We start from the raw sequence: 22717 nt of genomic DNA, 5'->3' as shown, positions 1-22717 counted from the left end.
GAGAAAAGCTGCACCTAATTGGGGAATGGGAAACAGCTGTCCGTCCAATTAACCTGGGGCTATATAAAAGGCTGGGAAGAAAGAAGCCAGGGGGGAGCGAGAGAGTGGAAGCAGAGCGATAACTCTTCCCTCCTGGGTGCAGACACTAGAACCCGAGCTGTGTATGGTGAAAAGGTGGTGGGAGCACAACCTGTAAATAAGCAGTACCAGTGGTTACTGAACCCCAGAGTCTCTGAGTGACTTTGTCAGCACAGTAGGGGCAGCAGCCAAGAGGGCCCTGCAGCGCCCTGCTACAGGTGGAATATAGAAAATCTTGTCGATCCATTCCAGCAATCTCTCAAAAGACAAGTCAGTGGGAAAACAAACATTGACTGAGCAGCGTGCGGAAATAATTTCCAGAAAGCATGTCCTTCATCTCTCAATGCTCTTGACAAATGATGATTTCAGAAAGGTTAAAAAGGAGTCTGGTACTACTTTTAACACAAAATCCGGAAATATATTAGCAAAAACGATCACATCATAGCTTGAAAAGTTTCAAAAAGGCACGAGTATGTTCTTCCATATGGCATGAGTAATTCGTAATCTACAATATTCTAGAGTCTTGAGTTCAAATTTACATCATCCTAAAACAAAAGTGAACATAAATTTGGGAGCTTCAGCCTCACTCCTAGAAAAAACAATGCAAATTAACACTACTGGAAATTTTTTTCCAGGAAATATTTAAGGCTGGAAAGTTGAGTCATAAACCCCTGAATTTTGACATTAATCATAGAAACAATGACAGTCCTTCAAATTAGTTTTCTGCACATTAAATAATTGTAACATTCAGGCTAAACAGTAGTGAGAAACAAATATTCATAATATTAAACCATGATCACCTCACCAGTTAGTCAGCAACCAGGATTATTTTGCTTAGTAGCATTTTCTGCAGCTCCAAGAACAATGGGGAATTCTTATTGATTGAGGATTTTACTGTATAAGACATTCTCATTCCACCTCCAGTTAGGCCTGTAAAGCTGAGTTTACATTCTGCACATTTTTATGTGCAATAGCTAAGATTTTCACACTGGCTTTATTCAATTCCTGTGCCTTTTGCTCTGCCAAAATTCCTATCATAGTCCACATATTTGTCAGTCTCTCAAATTGCCTCCGTGACTTCTTCCGCCTCATATGTGGTTTGACCACCCTGAAGACAAACCTCGTTTGTTGTTCATTTTCTCTGACTACCTGTTATTCTGTCAGACTGAAAACTTCTTGGGGCAATGACCATTCCTTCTTGCTTGTCTCTAGTGTTTCATGGGCATTATCACAAACAAATAATAGAAATAATAAGTGTTTCTTTTAGCTAAGACCAGCAACATTTTCATGGTAAACCCACACAAAGGTCCATGTTTTTGTAGATGGCAACAACTTCCAGACAATCCAATCAAAGGGTCAGTGGGTATTCTAGTATACTGCATCATTTGATTACTTTGGTGATAGCTACATATAGCAGACCTCTTCACCTCATCAACTGCCATATGCCAGTTAACATGGCATCTGTTGAGGAACACAAGATAAAATTCCTATGTATGTATTCCTTTCTTGCTCAAGGGATCCTCAATTTTAAAACTTTTTTTTTCTCTGCAGGGGTCCGTTGGCAAGGTGACTTGTTGCCTGTTAACAAGATTGGCAAGGGATAGAATACTACATTAATATATTGATAATGGATGCTATTGATTTAACTTTGAAGGCATTCAGATACTATGATGATAAGGGGAAGTACCCAACCTTTAAACAGGTTATCCTTAGGCCAATTCCTGGGATTTTTTTTTGTTCTTCTGAGATAGGGCTTCTCTACACTTACCAGGGGTTGAGGCTGTGGCAATCAATGCACAGGGGGTCGATTTAGAAGGTCTACTGAAGACCCGCTAAATCGACTGCAGATTGCTCTCCCGTCAATTCCGGTACTCCACCAGAACAAGAAGAGTAAGGGGAGTTGACCGGAGAACATCTTCCATTGACATAGCGTAGTGTGGTAAATAGATCTAAGCTATATTGACTTGAGTTACGCTACTAACGTAACTCAAATTGTGTAGCTTAGATTGACTTTCCCCCGTAGTGTAGACCTGCTCATAGACTTGAAAAGCTGTTAACAGTGGAAAGAATTGTTCAGTTGTAAATAAATTACTTGTACCTAAATTGGCACTGGTTGATACACTTGCATGCTGGATGTAGCTAATTTCTATGCATATATTTACCTCTGCTAGCATGTGGTGCAGCACTTAATGTTTTATAAACATTTTGACTTTTATGATAAGATCGTAGATGGAAAAATTCTACTGAAGGCCAAAATTATCAAATGTGGATGCCTGAAGCTAGGCCTCTAAATCTGTATTTAGATATCTAATTAAATGGCCAAATTTTCAAAGATGCCAGGCTAAGAGGTCCAAGTTACTTCACAGAGATTGTGCATACTCAAGCCATCTGGAAATCAGGTCGACTTTATTTAGGTGTCTTAAATGTGGATTTTGGAGTATAATTTTGGGCAACCACATTTGAAAATGTTGGCTTTACAATTGTAAGGTACAATTGCAATTTATAGACAAAACATGTGTAGTCCTGCCAGAGATTTATAGGGGAAGAAGGCTGATCATAGTTAAGATGTAGGGCTGGAAATCAGGAAACCAGTATTCTATTTCAGCCTATGTCCCAGGCTACTTCTGCAATCTTGACAAGGCAGCTAAACACTCTGGGCAAAATCCTGACCTTATTGAAGTCAAATATAGTTTCGTTGTTAGTTTGAACCAGGATTTTACCCTCTGGTCCTTAATTCCCTCATCGTCTACTAAGGAAAAATAATAATCCATGGCCAATGGGGTGGTGGTAATTATTTATTCAGTACTCTAGGTGGGCATGGCAATTCACAGACCACTAAAATACATGGCTCAGGAGTCTGCCCACACAGAAGCAGGATCTTGGTGTGCTAGGACATTTGTGTGGGAATTTCAGATAGACAACGGTCTATAATTTTGCAATGTTGTTTATTATTTACTGTACATCATAAGGCCAGAAAGACTAGTTGGATCTGAGCTCCTACTCCCTTGGAGGCACCATACAAAGATTTATGGTTTTATTAGCCACCCACAATCCCTATTATTTTTTTTCTTGTAGATTCACTGAAAAATTGCAAGACATCTATGTAAATCTTGTTTAATATGTAGCTTCATTAGTGGTAATAGTCCATCAAGATGATTTTTCTTGTGTAGTGAGCTGTCACACCAAATTCACAAGCTGTCATCCTGATCCTGTCTTCCTAGAAATGGAAATTTACAGTTGGCTGAATATCATCGCTTTTAAATTAAGGAGATTTTTCAGGATGTCGTCTCAGAAGACTGGCCTTCCTTTTGTGGGTGCAATTTACACACGGGGTTTGTTGCTGCAAGTGAATTCTAGACATGAATCTGAGTGTCCATACCAGATTGCAGGAACTAGTCAGGTGGTTACATTTTTGGGATTTGGGGGTTTTGTTGTTGAATACTTAAGGGCTATATTTGTCAACATTTATGTAAGTGAATATTCCAATTCTGGCTGATTAATGTTGCTGGACCTTACATATGTGACTCCCACTCCCTTGAATTCCTTGCTAAAGAGCAATTCATAGTCACAATCCAGAAACTCAGAGACTGCTCTCTCCTTGTACAGTACCCCGTAGGGGGTAGGAAAGAGGTAAGACCATCACCTGACTTCCTGCTCCTCTGCCTTGGCCTTGAAATTAGCTGGGTGCACTGGGAGGGAGCAGGCACTTTTTTGAAGAGCAATCTAGGTTCCTTTGGGTCAGTACAGCCTGCTCAGGCTATGCTTAAAGGAGCAATCTAGCTCTCCGTATGCTGTATATATAACATATAGTAACACTTTCAATAGTGTTTTAATTTATGTATGATTTATAGCTATTGATTAAATTACTAGTAAATGAAAATGCTTTCTTTAATACCTTACTGTAATGCATGTTATGGAATGCATTAGTATCACATGATTAATAGATAATTATATAACAAATGGTTGATAAGCCTATTATAATGTGTAGATATTGTTGAAACAACATCTATAAGCTAACAGATTTTAGGGTTACATAAAGTTGTAAAGTGCCATATAATTTCTGAATAATAGTATACTTTTTCATACAGTACATTAAATTAAACTTTCACATAGTAGGAAATGTTACCAAAATCTATCCAATGAAACCATCAAAAAAGGCTCAGACTCATTTTATGGAAAACTTCCTTCATGTCTAATGATTCATTAGATATTACTAATGAGTTAGCAATAAATGTAGAGCCCAATAATGCAGATTTCCCCCCAGTTTCCCTGCCAGTTGCAGTTCTGCCTGAATAAGGGCTGCTGGACTGGGGCTCCTAACAAGCATCAATAATAAGTTAATGTACAAGTCAATATCAAGGTGATGAATCAAACACACAAAAGTAAAGCCTCAGTGTGCACTGTCTTCGCATAACTGATTATCTCTGTGTTCTCACTATGACTAAAGCCATCCCAGGCAAATTTATGATACCTCAAATGGCTTTTTTTTCTTAATCTCACACTGCAAGGAATCCGACTACAACAGCATCTTTTTCCAAACACTTACAGCAAAGAAAATGGGCCAGCATTTTGAAGTCTCAAGCTAAGGGAGGATACAGGAACCACAGTGGGGGAGTTCCTTTTGTTACTCTGAAGGAGGTTTTTAAACAGAGCCTCTGGTTGTCTCCTACATTGTCTTGAATGCTTCTAAATGTGTTTGGATACTAAACTCTAATTTTGGTGTACAAAAGAAAAGGTAATTTTTATAAACATTTTGTATTACAATTTAGTAAATGGGTACGTTCTGACTAAAAGGAAAAATAATGTTTAACTGCTTTTGGTTCAGGAAAGCATGATGTTACTGAAAAATACTATATTTCCCATTTACATAGTGCATATTGGAGGTGCATATTATGGCTTTAAAAAAAAGAAATGTTACTATCAAACTGTTTTACTGCTGATGTTAAAGTAATACTAAAGTACTGATAGTTTAAGAAATTACAAATATTTGTCAGCAGAGATGTGATCAATACTGGATTTTTTCCCTTTCCAAAAAATGATGATGCAGCTATCACATTTACTCATTCATACATGTCTGTTTAAAAAAAATTAATATATAGTGGGTATAATATGAGAAGTCATAGGGTTACCTTTACAAGGACCACTCTTAACTTGCTAATTGCCTTAGATGACTAAATAATGTTATCTGAGTATGTTGTATTTCCTACATGGAATATAAGGAAGTATAGAGAATACTGCAGTTAGAGAGGTAGTGTTACTTACTGTAATTCCATATGCTCTGACACCATAAGGAAAACTGGCAACCTTTTTTAAGAGCAGTCACACTTTTCCTCCCAGAAACTCACAATTTTAAATATATTTTTTGCAACTTTCTTTTTAGAAAATGTTTTCCATTTTTCTTAAACTAACAAATGTTTAATTTTAACAAACAGACATTTGCATAATAAAGCTTAAGTTCACAGTATAAACAATGATTCTACTGGAAATAATTTAAGATAATAACCTGAATCACAGCACACAGAGAAATGGAATTCTATAAAATACAGTAAAAGAGTATAAACAGTCTCTGGGAGTTTAGATTTATCATTAATTTAGCCAGTGAGAGAATCTTTTATAATGATTTGAGTGAACTCTTTTGTCTTTCACCACACTTAATGTTTACGGTATATGGAACAAGCTTATAAATAAATGTTGGGACCAGGCAATGGGAATTTAACCGTTGATTTCAGTAGTAGTAGGATTTGACCCATTGTCTCACAATGTGAAGTGGGATGAGTTTGTGTGTGTGTGTGTGTGTGTGTGTGTGTGTCCGTGTACACAGCATATATATACATATATGTGTACTGACAATATTTCTGTAACTTTGACTATATATGTATCAATATTTTAAACAACAAATTCTGACTTTAGATATCTGAGAGTAACACCTAAGTATCAGAGAGCAATGTATAAAGCCCAGATCCTGAAAACACTTACACATATGCTTAACTTTAAGCATGTGAATAATTCTAATTGGCTTCAGCAGGAACATTTGAATGCTCAATGCATGTTTGCAGGCTCATGGCCTAATGCTCTGTAGTGGAGACTAACTGCTTAGCAGTCTGTTTCTCTCAGAGTTCAGAGAGTCTGTCCATATTTAAAAAAAAAAAAAAAAAAAAGTTTACAGTGCAGGTTCCTTTCAAAACTCCTGAGTGAAGTTAAACTCTTTCTCAGTGGTTCCACCATGTGAAATGTACTGTAATTATTAAGATATTATACAGTCTCAGTATTGCTCTAGCTAACTTCAGTTACTCATTAGAGGACCAATATCATTTGAAGGAACCTATAATATTTTAAAATACACACACAGACAAGTCCACGGAACAGGGAGTAATCTCCTGGATCTTGATCAAGGTTATTAAACACCTCAAAAGTAGAGGTGCTCACGTCCAAGTTATAGGTTGAATCTATTTCTAGTAAAGATGTTTAGATAGTAAAGGCAGATAGTAGTAGAGAAAAATCCCGCTAGAGTGATTGCTCCTTTAAAACTTGCCAGGTTTCCCTTATATGTATACAGAACTTCAGTTTTTGTAGTATTCTTTATACAAACTACTGGAAATATCATGGGGGTAGTGTTACCAACTCTCTCAATTTTATCTTGACACCTTAAGCATTCCAACAGCAGAAGTCCAAATAAAAAGAACCCCATGCTTATTTTTTTAAATTCCATAATTGATAAACCAATCTTATAAGTTTAGGGAACTTACCCATGTTTTTTGAATGCTTGGAATTGGCGATACTGCATTGAAAATACTGAGAAAATATTATTGGCAAGCTTTAAATGTGACTAGTGTAGGTAATTTTGCCAATCCCCCTGCCAATGCAAAGTTATTGCCTACAGTATATTTTCTAGTGCTTTGTGCAGCTTCTTGTTAAGCATCTCCAGGGATGGGGTTTCCAGCATATACCTAAGCATTATGTAACTGCAAGACAAAAACTGAGCGGCAAAGTCACTACTAGACAATCCCCTGTTCTAAATGGTCTGTGGATTGTTAATAAAAATACCATCAATGTCATAGTGAAGAAAGAAAGGAGGTAAACAATTCAGTACATTTATAATACTACATGTAGTGTTTTGGGGCCTGAGTGCACTGAGGTTATGTCTACACAGCAATTATCCACCTGTGGCTGGCCCATGGGACCTGACTTGGGCTCACAGGGCTCAGGCTTTGGGGCTGTAAAATTGCAGTGTAAATATTCAGGCTTGGGCTGGAGCCCGAGCTCTGGGACCCTGTGAGGGGAAGGTTACCAGAACCTGGGCTAGGGACGTAGGTGTTTCACTGCTGTGTAGACATACCCTTAGGCACTTAAAAGCCTAGCCTTTAGTCAATAAGTATAATTATTCAGTCATGACTATTGAAAGGTAGTGTTCAAATTTTGAAAAATTAGTTCCATGTAGGAAGCGAGGCTGCCTTGCATGACGTAATACATTATTCTTTGCTCTTATACAGCATCTTTAAAAAATAGGTTTCAAAGCACTTCCCAAAGAAGGGCAGAGCCTTAGCTCTATAATCAGAGGGATAGTAAAAATGGTCTGGATTTAAAAAAAATTAAAATTCTAAAATACTCTTTTCATGGGCAACACAGCAGGTGCCATATAAAGAAAATGTGTGTGACGCATAGTATAAAGATTATATCTGCATTCCTTTGCGATCACCTGCATAATTACACATGGTTTTGCCATTAATGAGTGATGCAATCATCCAAAACTCACGCCTGTAGAATATCTATACCTCACAAGTCATTATGTATTCACTTTACCCTTCTGAAATGTATTCATTTATTTTGATCTTTTAAAAGATCGCAGCTCAGCTAAACGGTGAGGCTGCTTACATGGTGGAAAATTAGCAGCTGTTTAACACTATGTAGTAATACCGCAGAACAGAAGGAGCAAATATCCTGGTTAGGGTCCGATTCTAAGATCACTGAAGTCGGTGTCCAAGGAGTCCAAGTGACTCTATAGGTTTGAATCAAAACTGATTTATCTAGTTTTTTCCATATGGAATTTGGAAATGGAACTTAATATATTGTCATATTCATTGATTTTCATTTCATGTTTAAATGCATTCCTTGATGCATAGAAAATTGAAACATATTAAGAATGTATAACTGTCAACAAGCTAAAATCCAAACAGTTTGCATCATAATCTCACTTTACTTCTTACCTCACAGGGCTGCTGTGAGAATAAATACATTAAAGATTGGAAATGGTTTGAGATCTACTGATAAATGCTATATAAGAGTGAGGTGGTATTATATAATGCTACATACTTCAGTTGCAACTAATCCCCCCTGGCATTATGATAGAACATTGTTTTGAGTTAACACCATCTGGTATACTGTTAGGCATCCAAGATTCTGCAGTGTATGGTCAACGTATTGCACCATTATCAGCTGTTGGACTGTGCTTTATTTGAGATGTGAAAGCAATAGTTCATTTGCAAAAGATTAGGCAAAGCTGCTGACTGAAAGATGCAGTATTAATACAGTATGTATATATGCTTTTGTGTATGTAACTGTGTGCATCTACACAACACATACTGTATGCAGTGGTGATATCCATGTGATACTTACATTTGATGTGGACACAGCAGCAAAATCAGGACAGATGCATGCATGTAATTAAGTGGCAAGTGGCAACTTTTATTAAACTTTAAACAGGGGCAGGGTGCTACATACCCATACTATTCTATACCAGGAAATTAATTGGTTCCAGTGTGGGAGATACAGGGCTCCTATCTTATAAACATGGGGTAGGCTGGCTTCAGCCTACGTCCCAGGACTCAGCTCTCTCTGAGCTCTAGCAATCTTCCCCCTCCCCCATGAGGGGAACAGAGATTGCAGCGGGGTGGGGAACTTGGCCCGCAAGGACCCCAAGTTCTCAGCCTAGCACATGAGCCCAAGGCCCATCACCAAAATCCCAGGTCTTTTTCCTCTGGGAACTGTTCATTTTGTTCTCTTAACTGAACTGCAAACCACCACCCCAGTACCTCAGTTAGATATTAGGCGCATTTCCACGTAACCCCATTGTGTCTTGAAGATGCTGTGAGGAAGGCAAATAACTCCCTGGTCTTCTGTCAATTGGCCCATGGGAGAAAAGAATCCTTCCTGACCCCCTAAACAGGCAATTGGATAGACCCAAACTATCTCTCTGACCTGGTTCCTGTTCCTAGTTCTGGTGGGTAGGATGGCCTGCTGGAATGGAGCCAAAAGAGGCTCAACATGGCCCCTGCACCTGGTTAAATCCTGGGAGCTGGGGAATGCTGGCCAATCAGTACCACTCTCTCCCAGCTGGCCAATAGGTGCCAAATTCTCCCAGTGGGAGGAACTACCTATTGTTCTTTGGCAAGTGCCTCCCTCCCTTGCTGCTGGGGCTGTCCCCCTTTCACTGTAAGCCCCAACAAGTTCCTTCACCCATTGATGCAGGTGGATGGCATTTATCTTTCACCTAAGTCACCTTCACTCTTCTCACTAATCACACCTCTCTGCCAGGGCTATTTATAACATTCCAAAACTCTGAACAGCTTTGAAACCAATTAAATTGCACCAAGGACCGGGATTAGTCCATAGTTTAAGTGTACTGGGTGTATCACTTATTCCAGCTCCTGGGCAGGAGAGATGATTGAGTGGTTAGGGCACTGTCTTAGGAAACGGGAGATCCAGTTCAATTCCCTGCTCTGCCATGGACTTCCTGTGTCACCTTGAGCAAATCATTTAGTTTCTCTGTGCCTCAATTCCCCGGCTGTAGAATGGGTATAATAGCAATTTTCTACCTCACGGGGTAGAAAATTTTGAGGATAAATGTATTAAAAGATTTGAAGCACTTTGAAATCTACTGATGAAAAGTCCTATTTAATAAATAGGCATTATTATTTATCATCATCTTGGGTTGGGGCGGGGTAGATCTTGTTTTCATGGTATGTATATTATATATGACTCATTTGTATATGAGCAAGAATATATATATGTTCTTCTTTAGGTGTGCCTTGTCCACCTTTGTGCAAACCACACTCCATTTTGCAACTAAACAATGTCATTTATTATTAAGGCTAAGATTTTGTCACGGATATTTTTAGTAAAGGTCAGGGACCGGTCACGAGCAATAAAAAAAAAATTTATGGAAGCTCGTGACCGGTCCCTGACTTTTACTAAAAATATCCGTGACAAAATGGGGAGCTCAGCTGTGGGATCCCCACACCACCCGTGGCAGCTCGGCACACCCAGGGGGCCCCTCGCAACTCCCGGTTGCTGTGGGCTGAAGTCACAAAGGTCTCTGGAAGTCACGGATTCCGTGACTTCCACGACCTCCATGACAAAATCGTAGCCTTACTTATTATGTATTCCACAGTTTGGAAGGATTGGTTGACCAGAAATTGTCTAATGTTTTTTAAGTTCATCACTTAATATAAATTACCAGCTTACTTTGCAACAGTTGTCATTTTAATGCTACATAGCTTCTCTGCTAAACTTACTGTACACTATGTATTCAGTGCTCTAGTCAGTATTTAGTTCTAATATACATACAGTTTTTAGTAATGGAGGGGAAAATAACCTAAACTCAAGGCAGTGACAGGCTCTTGCAACAACATAGCCCTAATCCCAACTGCAACTTCTATATATTTTTGCAATACAGATGCTAAATAAAAATAACAGGCTATACAGAACAATAAACCAGAAATTAAAAAATAGGGAACATTATTTTTCAGTACAGATTTGGTATCAATATTTTTGTTTATATAATGTACAAATCAACTTTTTAATTTCAATGTAACCTAATCGTGTGCGTGCGTTTCTAAAATAAAAAAAAAAAAAAGCCTGGAAAGATGGAGGAAATGAAAAGCTAGACAAAAACGGAAGCCTTTCTTATTAGCTGGTTTTGTTTTAATGTATGACAATAATATTACCTATATGTCCTCACATTAGTCTTCATTATTTTGTAATCAGCATTTTGCGCTCTCATAGGAAGAATGCAATCTATTCTTTTTCAGTTGGCCTCGTCACTTTTTTCCCATGGTTTTAGTAGTATTATGATTGCAAAATAACTTTTAAAAATATCCTAAGAGATCTGTGTGATTTACTTTGGATATGTTCTGAACCACATAAAAAAAAACAAATTAAAGACATATTAGTGTAGTAGTTCAGAGTATGCTTTCTGAGATTTAGCCTGTTTTTTTCCTCTCAATACTCATTGGGTCAGCATCAGAAAGTGTCTCTTGTTTCTGTTAAATCAAGAGCAGCACTAATTTTCTCCTGGTCCTCTGAATTCTACTGTACACATTTTAATGTCCAGTACAACTAAGTAGCCTCCTATATAGCTTACTGTATAAAGCAGGGATGGGCAAACTTTTTGGCCCGAGGGCCACATCTGGGTACGGAAATTGTATGGCAGGCCATGAATGCTCACAAAATTGGAGCTTGAGATGCAGGAGGGGGTGAGGGTGCCGGCTGGGGGTGAGGGCTCTGGGATGGGGCTGGGAATGAGGCGTTGGGGTGCAGGAGGGTCCTCCAGACTGGGACTGAGGGGCTTGGGGGGCAGGAGGGGGATCAGGACTGGGATGAGGGGGTGGGGCACAGGAGGGGGTCAGGGGTGCAAGCTCTGGGCTTGCCTCAAGCAGCTCCTAGATGCAGCTCCGGCACCTCTGCGCGCCACCTCATCTGCAGGCGCCGTCCCTGCAGCTTCCATTGGCCATGGTTCCTGACCAATGGGAGCTGCGGGGGTGGTGCTTGGGGCAGGGGCAGCGTGCGGAGCCCCCTGGCTGCCCCTATGCATAGGAGCCAGAGGGGAGACATGCTGCTGCTGCTTCCAGGAGCCGCACGGAACGGGGCAAGCCCCCAACCCTGCTCCCTGGCTGGAGCGCCGGAGCAGGGCAAGCTCTGGACCCTGTTCCCCAGCGGGAGCTCGAGGACCAGATTAAAATTTCTGGAGGGCCGGATGCGGTCCCCGGGGCCATAGTTTGCTCACCTCGGTATAAAGTGTACTCAGTTGAAGGCCTTTTTTAATTCCTATTGGACAGATTTTGCCATTGTTACTCATGTTGAGTGTAGTACCTTACTTTGCAAGCAGTCCCTCTGAAATTATTCTATAATAATTCCAATGGACTTGGGTGTGCCACCCTTACATTACAAATAGTACCTTACTTTATGAGGAGTCCCACTGATGCCACGGAAATCATGGGCAATGCTCACAAAGTAAGGTGCTGTTCAAGCAAGGAGAAGTTGCAGAATTTGGCCTTATGTTACTCAATCATGCAAAAAGCAGGGTTGTTATAGTGGAGGAAACAAAACTATATATAATATACTATAGTCAATATGCATGTACATGCATTTTTTCAGTATCTATTTAACTAATTAACATAGGCATAATTATAGGGAAGTCAAAGAGACAGCTCTCTGCCCCTTCCAATCACCCAAAATTTCAGCTTCGGAAGGATAACAATTGTCTTTCTTAGAATCACCAACACCATGAGCCAGGCCCAAAAATCTTGGGATTGGCTTAAAAATCAGATTCTTTTAGAAACAAAAAAACCCCCTGAGTTTGGGATTCTTTTTATTTGCCTTCCAGTTTTTGAGTCTGTCAAGTTCATGCTTTCAGACTTTTCTTTGCAACCATGAAGGCCAGAAACTTACTTTAAAACAGGGCTCCACTGAGTTTTAAGTGATGAATAAATCTTAAATGGTCCCTTTCTGATAGGATGTTTACCCACACATGCCATGAAAGGATTAATATGGATTTGAGAAGCCAATTAATCACCTTGTTTGCACCTGGAGGATGGGCCAGAGATAAAGCCTAGCTTGGGAGAGGGGGAGAGCTAGAGCTTTTTCCATAAAGAACTGGGTGAGCCCAGGTGGAGAGTGGAGACCCAGGGGAGAGGTGGGAAAGAGGTCCCTCTCTCTGGGAAGCAACATAAAAGACAGCTGAGAATTAGAGAAAAGCAGACAGTCTTCTCTAGGGACAAGGTGGAAGCCTGACTTGAGACAGGGACCTCTGAGGAGTTGTAGCTTGCTTGAACTCCTAAGTGAGGAAAGGAGTGTTCCCAGCTGCTGGGCTGTGGGGTTGATTGAGGCACAGAAGCCTGTGGCTAGACAAGAGGACAGTCTAGTGCAGCAGAGGTATGCCTGTTACAAAGTGGCTGCCAGCTGAGCCCAGCTGGGCTGAATGTTTGGTTTTGCATACATTTTTGTTGAACTTTGGTAAAGACTCTGTCCCCAGAAGGGACAGAACTCTGTAAAGTAGTCTGGCTGGAGGACCCGGACACTCCTACATATGGAGTAGGCCAAAGGACAGTGGGAGAGAACTGAGGCAATGGGGCTGTGATGCCATATCCAGCCCAGAGAGGGTGTGTTGGGGCAGCAACTTTGCTACACCTTGTTATACAGGAGTTAATCTTGCAGTATGTATATTTTGAGAAATATAATGATGTTTTTACTGTTTCTTTTTCTGACTGCAACTACACTTCAAATTTCCATATGGTCCAAGGATCTTAATATATTGAACATCTCCCAGAGCCCGTTTGTGTGTGAACTATGAACTATGAAAGGAAAACATGACACCATCACCAGCTGTTCAGGGCAAGAGATGACTTCCAACATGAAACGGGGATTTGAAGAGCAATGCCTAATTTAAATAACATTGCTAAATGAGAAGATGCTCTCAGGTTGCTTCACATGGACTAAGAAAGACTGTTTTGATTTTTGGTTTGCAAAAACACCTCATTTGCTAGCTTTAGTTTTTGCAAACCCAGAGATATTTAGTATCAAGTTTCTATTTAATCTGAACCATGAATGTTTGGGGGGGTTCAGTTCTGGTTCATCTCTAAATCCAATGGTTGGATCGACATATAACTTACCCTTTCTACGGTGTCCTTTTATAGATAATCAGTTCTGCAGTTGCATAAACCTTTTGTGCTTAACAGCTATCCATGACTTCAGAAAAGCATTAAGCGGTTGAGTTTACATCAGTACTGATAAGATCAGTAGTTAAATAATGGATTATATGTCAGTAACAGCACATTGGAGAGGTTTTTTTATGAAAGCAACTGTTTTAAAACAGAACCCACAGTACTGAACATCCAGCAGGGTGAGATGTGGTTCATTTCAGGTCTCCTAGCACTCTTTTTACTATATTGGACAATAAGTCCACCGTAGAATTTAGAACCATGTATGGAAAATATAACAAACAAAATAAATGTAGTAAAAAGATTCAAAATTTTACATGACCTCTTGTAATTCTCCAAGAACTTTACTCCAGGGGTTCTCAAACTGGGAGTTGGGACCCCTCAGGGGGTCGTGAGGTTATTACATGGGGGTCATGAGTTGTCAGCCTCCAACCCAAACCCGGTTTGCCTCCAGCATTTATAATGGTGTTAAATATATAAAAAAGTGATTTTAATTTATAAGGGGAGGTCGCACTCAGAAGCTTGCTATGTGAAAGGGGTCACCAGTACAAAAGTTTGAGAACCACTGCTTTACTCTCTCTGTGTCTTCTACTTTTGTGCTTTTGTGATGTGGTTGTTGATATTTTGTAACCTACTGGAATTTGTAAATGGCTTTTCACGGATCCAGAACTACTTAAGTTAGTGGTATATGGTATTAGAAGATTTTACCAGGTATTTTGAAGGGATACTTGCAGTGCTGCAGAGCCTAATGAAACTAGTATTTCTATTTATCATAAGAGAAAGTTGAGAGAAATACACACACACAACTTCAAGTACTGTAATTCCCACAATGAATAACCTAAATTACTTGAATCCTGTGAACTTATCAAGAAAATCTCCTGTATGCCAAATGCACATTAAAACGGGGTGGGGTTTTGGCCACGTGTGATGCTGGTACAGCATATCTTACTTTTGCAGTGGAGTGGCCGAGCTGAAACTCTTGTTTGAGGGGTGGTGAACTCCATATGTGTGTATTCAAATCCACGCTCCTTTTTTCTAGAGGGTTTTGTGGGTGGCTTCGCTGTTAGATTTCTAGCTTTCGGAGCATCCAGTGTGACACCAGAAAAGGCTATCCTTCCTGAGGAAAATAAAATATAAAAATAAAAAAATGACTTCCAGAGGTGGCCTGGAAAGCCAAGTTCCTTATAGTGGGATCAGGGTATAATCATAAAAGGAGGAAGTTATGAAAGACTTGAAAATTACAAATAAAAACACTTAACTAAACCAAACCCTCGCATGGAGACTAGTAAAGCAATGGTGGCTCTTTACAGCAGATGGTTTTTATCCTTTTTTGAGGAAGATAAAATATGATGTTTATCCACTGCTGTAATTGTTCCCCAAATACAACTTTACTCACCATCAGCTGTTCCAAAATTCTATGGGAGACTACAGCCCCAGTTCTGCTTTTGTTAGCGTTACTCCAGACTTCCATCAGTGTAACTAAGATGAGATTCTAGCCCTACTTTTCAGAGGCATACCATCATAATCAGGGCCAGCTCCAGGGTTTTGGCTGCCCCAAGCAGCCGAACAAAACAAAAAAAACAAAACAAAACAAAAAAGTCGCGATCGCGATCTGCGGCGGCAATTCAGCAGGAGGTCCTTCGCTCCGAGCAGGGGTGAGGGACCGTCCACCGAATTGCCGCCGAACAGCTGGACGTGCCGCTCCTCTCCGAAGTGGCTGCCCCAAGCACCTGCTTGGTAAGCTGGTGCCTGGAGCCGGCTCTGATCATAATGCTCCCCAGAAGGCAGGGGAAATAACCTTGTAATTTTCCACAAATTTGGGCTCGTTCTTGCGAACACTTAGAGTAACTTTCCCCATGTTCCTACTCTTGTGCATATTGTTATTCACATCTCTAAGTGTTTGCATTATAGGGTCCTAAAATGACAATGTTTCTTGCAATTGTTACCATTCTTTGTTGTCATTTTCCCCTGGCTCTTTGAAAGAATAAATTATCTTTATTGTTGGGAAAAAAATGAATAAGATTCAGTCACTGGGTTTGAGTCAATTAACAGCGCTGCAACTTTCTTGCTCAGGAGTGTGAAAAAACACCCCCATGAGGGCAGCAAGTTGCAGCGCTGTAAAGCACCAGTGTAAACAGTGCCCCGGCACTGGGAGGTATGCCCCTTATTGAGGTGGGTTTTTTTAGAGCGCCGCAACCACATAAGCCATGTTAAAGCGCTGCCACGGAGCACTTTAGCATTGCCAGTGTACACTAGCCCTAAAGTGAGTTTTCTGCCATGTCTTTGATATTATGTGTTTGCCATCAGTCTTTATTACACAATGTCAGTATTTCCCAAACATTTGAAAATTGAGTCCTTATTCAGAAGAATGAAACCAATCTTTTCTTCCACCTGCTATGTGGTGTTAAAGGCCTACACATCTTGATTTCTATCCCATTTGCTTCCTACACTTTGGGAAATACTTTGTCGTTGGCACATCCTCTCCTTTCTTAAATGATGTGATAAGCAGTGAAATAGTTGTGTGCATCTGAAGTAGTATCTGTTGAAATGAATGGGGGGGTGGGGGGGCTTCATAATTCAGAGCTGCTATTTCAGGTTTTCTGAAAACTCTGGTAGATGTAGGTATCTGTTACTCATTTCATGCTTGAAGATTTTCTTTGCAAATGTAATAGCTAAAATGTGTGTTATAATTAAACCTGAGATTCTGGAGAACAATTGTCAGGTTTGTCCATGCCTGCCCTTCCAATTACCCCTTCACGCGCAATTCAGTGAGCACATGCCTTGCACTATGCAGTATTTATGTTTAATGTTTACATTTTTTCTAATGTATAATCCTGCTTGTAACCAATTTTATTTGTTTTTCAGAATGAGATGAATGCCATAGCATCATCAGGCCTCTTCTTCAAAGATGGTAAAAAGCGCATTGATTACATCTTGGTCTATAAAAAGTCAAGTCTACAAATAGAAAAAAGAAACACTTTTGAAAAGAACCTAAGGGCAGAGGGCTTAATGTTAGAAAGAGAGGTATGTCTTCTAGTATATATTTATTCTGAGATGACCTATAAATTATTGTGATAAACTATTAAATGTTAAGAATATTCCTAATTTGTTACAAACAGACTTTCAAAATTATAAGTGCTGACCAGGATTTTAGTGTTATACGTGAATAACGTAGCTGAAGTTATGTACCTTAGTTCGAATTAGGGGGTTAGTGTAGACCTGCCCTAAGTAGATAGGGCCCAATTGACCACTGTACCACTCCATACATCAGTTCATCTCCACTGATTTAAATGGAATAATGCCAACATAAACAAGATCAACATAGTGGTGAATCTGTCCCTTTCTGATTTAGATGGTAACATATAACACTAAAATCCTGGTCAGCACTTATAATTTTGAAAGTCTGTTTGTAACAAATTAGTGTACACGTTATTCACGTAGCTGAAGTTCGAAGTACCTTAGTTTGAACTTACCTCGGTCCACACGCGGCAGGCAGGCTCCCCCGTCGACTCCGTGGTACTCCTCTCGCCAAGCAGGAGTACAGCAGTCGACGGCGAGCACTTCCGGGTTCGACTTATTGCGTCTTGTCTGGACGCGATAAGTCGAACCCAGAAGTTCGATCGCTCGCCGCCGAACTACTGGGTAAGTGTAGACCTACCCTTAGTGTTTTCTTTCTCACTCTCCCAGTTGGCACAGATGGGAGCACTGTGAAGTAAAAACTGAAGTCCACCCACTAGTCAGTCCAAACAGCATTGATAGGCTCGAAAAAGAGTCCCTTCCCAATCTTCTTTTACTGATTCAGACCAGGGACTTGAATAAGGATCTCAGCATCCAGCTAAGTGTCTTCACCACCAGGTATTGGCTCTTCTGGGGTGATGGAGTGTCTATCTCTGGTTTTTCATGAGAAACTTTGAAAGGGTAAATGTTTGAAATTTTTTAAGGGAGGAGATAACCATTTACCACCCACTACTCTATGAGATCTACTCTACAAGATGATGAGGTTGATAAGTCTCATCTGATTCCCCCAGAACCATTTTAACAGTATGCAGAATTAGTGGCGTTGTTGGGCCAAGGATAGCAGTAAGATAAAATAGGATGTCTATCCACTGCTATAATGTTTCCCCAAATACAACCCCCAATACAACTACTCTGATAGCAGTAATAGCTCAAAATATCTCAGCTAAGGGATTTAAAGTCAGAAATCCTGCTAGGAAAATGTGTTTTGTCTGTTTTTTGAATTGTAGATTATAGAGCAGGAATATTTATGTACAGACTCAATTCAGAAGCAGGCTCTGCACTTTATTCTCCTCTCGCTTGTGAACTTCCATAGCATTCAGTGGAATTACTCCCGATTTACACCAGTTAAATGGAGACCAGAATAGGGTCTTATTTAAACAAAGTTGTTAGACTCTTTCAAGTCATTCGTGCACATACCTACACACAGTCTCAGCTAATTTGACAATTAAATTAGCTAATTTTGAAATTATTGTATTTAATATTGGTGTTACTATTTTGATCCAATCTAGCAAAACAGAAAAAAAATCTGAAAATGTCTGATATTTTGAAAACAGAACCATTATCCCCAAAAGCCTATTAACAAGCAATAAACTTGACATTTTAGAAAAGTAAAGCTTTCTAAATTCAGAATTTAATTTGAATATCAGATAATTCTCTAACAAGATATTGTTTAAATGTGACAAGTTTAGATGCAAAACAATCATTTTGAAAGAAAAAAAATCATGCAAAGCAACATTATAAGTCTGTAAAATGACTTAAAACAAAACTGTAAATCTTTTTAATTGTAATGTATTTATTCTTAAATTCACTTTATTTTTTCAGTCCCTTTAATATGACACCTTGCAAGCTGCCACGCAAAGACAGTATAGTTAAAAACATACATTATTGTGCCCTTCCGGTGTTATGTAGATAACATTTTCTCCCTATTATCTGTGTTTTAAAGGTTGTTTGCAGTGTTGTTGTAGCCACACGAGTTGGTCCCAGGATATTAGAGAAACAAGGTGGGTAAGGTAATACCTTTTATTGGTTGATGGAAAAAAAGCAAGCTTTCAAGCTTAACTAGACCTGAAGAAGAGCTCTATATAAGCTCAAAAACTTGTCTCCTCCAACCACAGAAGTTGATCCAATGAAAGATATTACCTCACCTATCTTGTCTGTCTTAAAGGTTAAGCGTTGAAATGATTAATATTCCTTCAAGAATTATAGAATAAAAGTAGCATTTCCTTTTAGATATGTATAAGAAATATTGTCATGGACCCAACTATCTATCCTCAGGCAAAATGCTTTTTGGCTTCAGCACGGCAGTTTTCAGTGAGTAAGAACTGCAGGATCATGTCCACTGATAAGTGACTTCTGTCAATATTTATAAATTGGAAGCGGTCTGTCAGCATAGTGGATGAAATTCAATCCTTTCCACAACATGGATAGGAATTCACCACCAAGTAACAGGCAAAGTGTGGGGTATCTCCGTAACTAATCCCTTTATACCAACTGTTCCGGCTCCCTGCAGTGGAATAGTGGCTCTGATCTCTTTTTGTCAGATTCACTGGGCCCTCTGGGCTATCCAGATCCCCTTTTTGTGTGCTGAATGATGTAGAGCTGGCATTGGAGAGGTGAGAGTCCCCTATATGCCAACTTCACAGCCATCTTCCTCCCAAACAGAGGATGTTCTACTTTTCCATTGTGTTCGGAGCCTTCTGCAACTTGATTGTCTTGGGATGTATTTTACTCAGAGTACTACCGGTAGTACTGAGAAGCCTGTTAAAACAAGGGGAAAGAAGTGAGGAGGGATAAAGACAGAAAGCATGTTAACTATGAAGGAGATTTGATGGAATTACTTTCTAATGTCCTTCTTGCTGCTTGCATAAGACACTCAGACCTGAAGTATTCTCAGGTCTTACTCTCACTCAGTGGTGCAAGATCGGGTCCTAAGTGTATATTTAAAAAAATTAAAATCCGCATAAGATTTTATAATCCTTTCACTTGAAAACAAAATGAAATAGGAGTAGTAAAAATTATTCCCCATCCACACATACACCATAGCAAACCACTGTCATGTCCTGATAGACAACCCCCCACCCTCTGCCGCCCATTCCTGACCAGTACTCTGAAATAACCGAGGCAGAAACTATTACCAAAAATCTACAGTAGGTTTTACACCAGATCCAGTGCATAATGAGGTGGTGACTTCAGTGGATTTATACAGATTAACACAAGATAATGATCTTTCCCTTGCTGTTTTAATTAGTTCTGAGGAAATGTCCAGCAGAGTGAATATGATAAATGAGTTTTACATATATTTACATTTCATTATTTACATTCTTTATGTAAAGTCTCATTGTCAAATTAATCACTGGCATAAATGGGTACAACTCCTGTTAACTTCATTAAGAGTTGTACCTGCTTTCACCACAGCCTTAATTTTGTCCTTTGAGTGTATTAACAATAGGCTTTCAAAATCCAATTGTCTGTAGTGATAAACCATTTTCAGTTCCTACTCTCACAGTTAAAACTTGTAAAGAGGACTGAGAGGGAAAGAAGATGAAAGGCATGTATTAAAACAAAGAAGATTGCTATCAGAAAGAACAATAATAAAATGTATACTCAAAATGATTTACCACCTGCTACATTGCCAATTACTTTAATATTAGTTTCTCTCCAGAATTATCGCATTGATTTAAAAAGTAATCAGCACCCGGCTGGAAAGTTTTCTGGAGTTAAACTGCAGGTTGGGGATAAAACAGAAAAAATAAACATGTCACTTATGAATCCAAACTTATTGTTATTAGATTTATAAAAAAAATTGGTTAAAAATATTAATTTTAAAATAAAATAAAAATCCAAAGACGTGGAATGAGGTGCCCAGGTGCTATTGACTTTTAATGAGAGTTTCGCATCTAACTGCCTGTTTGGCCTTTGAAATCTCCCCCAAAATGGTTAAGAATGGACCTTGGAAGGTCCATTTCTTGGAAAAAAAGACTCAACCCCACCAATATGTTTGATCTATAAAAATGCAAGTGAATACATCTGGAGGAAAACAATCTGAAATTGAAATATTGACCAGGAAGGAGCAATGTAGAAAGCAGTAATAATAAGAAAATAGAAATGTTGTGATGGGAATGCCCTCAAAGTCATCGAGTCCACCCCCCTGAGCCGAAGCAGGACCAAGTAAACTTAGGCCATCTTTGACAAGTGTTTGTCCAACCTGTTCTTGAAAACCTCCAATGACCAAGATTCCCAACCTCCCTTGGAAGACTACGCAAGGGCTCTCCAATTTGTCAGTCATTCTAATCCTCTCCTCCAAAGTGCTTGCAACCCCCCCACTTGCTGTCATCGGCAGATTTTATAAGCCATGCTCTCCACTCCATTATCCAAGTCATTAATGAAAATATTTAATAGCACCACACCCAGGACTGACCCCTGTGGGACCACACTAGATAAGACCTCCCAGTTTGATAGTGAACCACTGTGTGTATGGTCTTTCAACCACTTCTGTACCCACCTCGTAGAATTTCATCTAGACCACATTTCCTTAGTTTGCTTATGATAATGTTATGTAGGTCTGTATCAAAAGCTTTATTAAAATCAATATGTCCCCATTGTTAATATTAATTGCATTGAGTATGAGCACCATTAACTTTTTTAGTGAAGACTGAAGCAAAATAGATGTTAAGCACCTTCGCCCAGGGCCGGCTCTGTCTTTTTGGCTGCCCCAAGCCAAAAACAAAAAACAAAAAAAACCCTGCGGCGCGGCCGGAGCGCGGGTGCAGGAGGACCGGCTGGGGGAGGGGGAAGGGAGTGGGCGGGAGAGAGAGAGAAGGGGGCGGTCAGGGCTACAGCAGGGGCGCTGCCACGCGGCCCTTCCCGCTGCACCGCCTCCTGCTGCCTGCCGCGAGGGCTCCGCTCCGGTCTGCAGGGAGGGAAGGAAGAGGACTGCCCTGCAGGGTGCTCTGGCCCCCTACAGGGCGGCCAGAGTGGAACCAAAAAAAAAGCCGCCTCGAACAATCTGCCGCCCCAAGCACCAGCTTGCTCAGCTGGTGCCTGGAGCCAGCCCTGCCTTCGCCTTCATGATGTTATAAGCTCTTCTTCCCTGCTAAGTAGAGGACCTACAATTTCCTGCATCTTTATCTTGCTCCTAATGTATTTAAAGACCAACCTCTTATTGCCTTTTATATCCATTGCTATAGCTCATTTTCACCTTATTCTTTCTGATTTTGTCCCTACAAGCTTGTATATTTCATATTCCTGTTTAGCAATTTGTCAGTTTCCATTTTTTGTAGGATTCCTTTTTGATTTTCAGATCATTAAAGCACTCCTGATGGCATCTTATTATTCTTCCTATCTTTCCTTTGCATCAGAATCAGGGCCGGCTCTAACTTTTTTGCCGCCCCAGGCAAAAAAGAAGAGCGGCGCCCCGCCATAACACCTCCTCCCCCCCGAGTGCCGGACCGGGCCGCCCAAACCCCTGGAGCGCAGGGCCGCTCAAACAAAAAAAACCCCCTCTAGTGCCGCCCCACCGAACAAAAAAAATAACCAACAAAAACACTGCTAACGCCCCCCACCACTCCAACATTTGCCGCCCCTTCTAAGGTGCTCCCCAAGCACGTGCTTCGTCGGCTGGTGCCTGGAGCCGGCCCTGATCAGAATAGTTTGTAGTTGTGCATTTAATATTGTCTGTTGAGAAATTG

The 22717-nt window shown here is 40.1% G+C and overlaps 1 protein-coding gene across 1 annotated transcript in view; it reads left to right on the top strand.

Annotated features, from left to right (window-relative positions):
* The window catches only part of ANO3 (anoctamin 3), a 128720-nt gene that overhangs the window by 5347 nt on the left and 100656 nt on the right, over nt 1–22717 (top strand). Inside the window, exon 2 of the mRNA XM_024214868.2 lies at nt 16878–17036. Coding sequence (XP_024070636.2) covers nt 16884–17036 — 153 coding nt within the window. The 5' untranslated portion in view covers nt 16878–16883. The remainder of the gene's footprint in view (nt 1–16877; nt 17037–22717) is intronic.

Source organism: Terrapene carolina, unplaced genomic scaffold, assembly GCF_002925995.2.
Source record: "Terrapene carolina triunguis isolate 2854851 unplaced genomic scaffold, T_m_triunguis-2.0 Scaffold96, whole genome shotgun sequence".
In the NCBI taxonomy this organism is placed as follows: domain Eukaryota; kingdom Metazoa; phylum Chordata; order Testudines; family Emydidae; genus Terrapene; species Terrapene triunguis.
This window is presented reverse-complemented; position numbering and strand designations above follow the sequence as displayed.